Raw genomic sequence first — 2,535 nt, 5'->3', positions numbered from 1 at the left:
TGTGGAAAAGCAATATTGAAGCATCAAGACTCGCTACCCGAGCATCTACGCGGATATTGCCGCGGTCACAAGTTTAGAATCATGCGAGGTGGGGGTACAGTTTCGTGCGAAAAATGTGGTAGGGGTTGTAGGACTATACTACACAATGTTTGCTATAGATGCGGTGGACAAGTTGTAAGCAACGCGATACTTTTAAAACGTCGATCGCCTAGTCGACGCGTTGAGGGTGATGATGTAAACGGTTGTCGTTATCTCAAGATGGGTTCGACCGATTTATGTCGCAAGATTATCCATCGAGATCAAGACTCGCTACCCGATCATCTAAAGGGGTATTGCGCCTATCACAAGTATAGGATAATACACAATAGCAAGATATTTCCGTGTAACGTATGCGGTATAGGATGCAAGGTTACAATTAACGGCGTGTGTAAAAAGTGTGCACCCAAACGTCAGCCAGGACGTCCTCGTAAAGTGGTTACGACCCAGTGAATTGCGAAATACAATTGTATTTCGTAATCTTTAAACTGACGTGCGCCCTCTATCGGCGTATTTGTAATTTTGATTCTGAATTAAGGGAATAGACCATATCATTAAAAATGAGCCTTTACAACAATCGAGAACGTGATAGACACGAGTATCGAGAACGTGATACCCGCGAGTATCGAGATAGACGCGAGTATCGAGAACGTGATAGACGCGAGTATCGAGAACGTGATAGACGTGAGCAGTGGAGACGCGAGGAACGCGAGGAACGCGAGAGACGTGAACAGTGGGAACGCAAGAGACGCGAGAGACGCGAACAGTGGAGACGTGAGGAACGCAAGGAACGTGAGAGACGTGAGCAGTGGGAACGCGAGGAACGCAAGAGACGCGAGAGACGCGAGCAGTGGAGACGTGAGGAACGCGAGAGACGCGAGAGACGTGAGCAGTGGGAACGCGAGGAACGCGAGAGACGCAAGAGACGTGAGCAGTGGAGACGCGAGGAACGCGAGAGACGCGAGAAACGCGATCAGTGGGAACTCGAGGAACGCGAGAGACGCGAGAGACGTGAGCAGTGGGAACGCGAGGAACGCGAGAGACGCGAGAGACGTGAGCAGTGGGAACGCGAGGAACGCGAGAGACGCGAGAAACGCGAGGACCGCAAGCAGCGAAAACGCGAGAAACGCGAGGACCGCAAGCAGCGAAAACGTGAGAAACGCGAGAAACGCAAGCAGCGAAAACGCGAGAAACAACAAGTTTTAAATCCAAGTGGGGAAATGCAAGAAAGGGTAGAACGTGAATTGGAACCCTTAAACCACCAATCTAGATTTGATCGTATTCATGCGAGTGAGACGCACGAAACTCATCGGATAAGCCTAACACGTTTTGTCGATCCACGCGTAATCTTACAATTTAGGGATCGTATCGAGGAAATATTACACAATCATCGTTTCGGAGGATCAGATATCGACTCGCTTTAGGTGTAAATATGACGCGAGAGGCAGAGACGGCCATACCCACCTTTCACACGGGTGGATATAGAGTTTACGATGATTTAGATTTGGAAAGGGATGTAAATCGTATAGTCGTGATGATTGAGCGATGGGGTGAAAACGGATCGGGATGGCATATAAATCATCTCGAGCATCTCGATATAGAGATCGTTAGGTATAATCCCTTGCGCGGTGGTACGTACGTACCATTACCCAACGTGCTGAAAAATAAAAAGGCAATCGTCAACGTTAAAAACAAAGACGACTTGTGCATCAAATACGCCATTGCCAGCGCGCTTCATCCCGTCAAGGACCATACCGATAGACCCTCGAGATACGCTCCGCATCTAGACGAGCTCGACTGGAGCGGTATCACGTTCCCCACGCCGACCAAACAGATTAAAATCATTGAAAAGAATAATCCGCGGCTCAAGATTAACGTTTATGGCTGGGAAGAAGAGGGTAAGGGTTATTTACATCCGGTCTACGTCGACGGTGAGCACGAGGGTCGTACGCTGATTAATCTCTTGCTGTACGATAAACATTACATGTGGATTAAAAAGATGAGCCCGCTTCTCAGCGGTTATAATAAACACAAGGGGGAAAAGCATTTATGTTCGCGATGTATGCACGTTTTTAGTAAGAAAGAATGTTTGTTAAAACACGAGCCCGATTGCAAGGGTGTAAACGACGGTATAACGGTGGTACAAGTCGTCGATGAAAAAAACAAGACGTTGAAATTTAAAAACGTTAAACATAGAGCCAAGATGCCGTTTGTAATCTATGCAGATTTCGAGTGTATTTTGGAAAAAATGCCGACAAACACCGACGAGTCTGACCCGAAAACGTTTAAAAATAACAAACACGTGCCGTGCGGTTGGTCGTACGTGGTGGTAAGGTACGACGGTCAAGTAGTCGGACATGAATTACATAGTGCTAATGCTGAAAATGCATCAATGTGCGTAAAATCCTTTTTGGATAAACTTGTGATTGAAAATGAGAAAATTATCGACATTTTCAAGCAACAACCCGTCAAACCCCGCAGCGTAATGACGTCAGAGGA

At 47.1% G+C, this 2,535-nt stretch overlaps 1 protein-coding gene across 1 annotated transcript; it reads left to right on the top strand.

Moving 5' to 3' along the window:
- Positions 1 to 596: 596 nt before the first annotated feature.
- On the top strand, positions 597 to 1,460 carry LOC117118327 (zinc finger CCCH domain-containing protein 13-like). Its single transcript, XM_033262891.1, has one exon. It carries the CDS (start codon positions 597 to 599, stop codon positions 1,458 to 1,460), a length of 864 nt encoding a protein of 287 aa, XP_033118782.1.
- Positions 1,461 to 2,535: the final 1,075 nt, after the last annotated feature.

The sequence above is a fragment of the Anneissia japonica genome, unplaced genomic scaffold (genome assembly GCF_011630105.1).
Source record: "Anneissia japonica isolate Jap-2015-1 unplaced genomic scaffold, ASM1163010v1 scaffold6022_len2523_cov178, whole genome shotgun sequence".
NCBI classification, from domain to species: Eukaryota; Metazoa; Echinodermata; class Crinoidea; order Comatulida; family Comatulidae; genus Anneissia; species Anneissia japonica.
This window is presented reverse-complemented; position numbering and strand designations above follow the sequence as displayed.

Bases quoted from the DNA above. Each gene is read 5' to 3' on its own strand.
- LOC117118327 (XM_033262891.1), top strand. From the start codon at position 597: ATGAGCCTTTACAACAATCGAGAACGTGATAGACACGAGTATCGAGAA.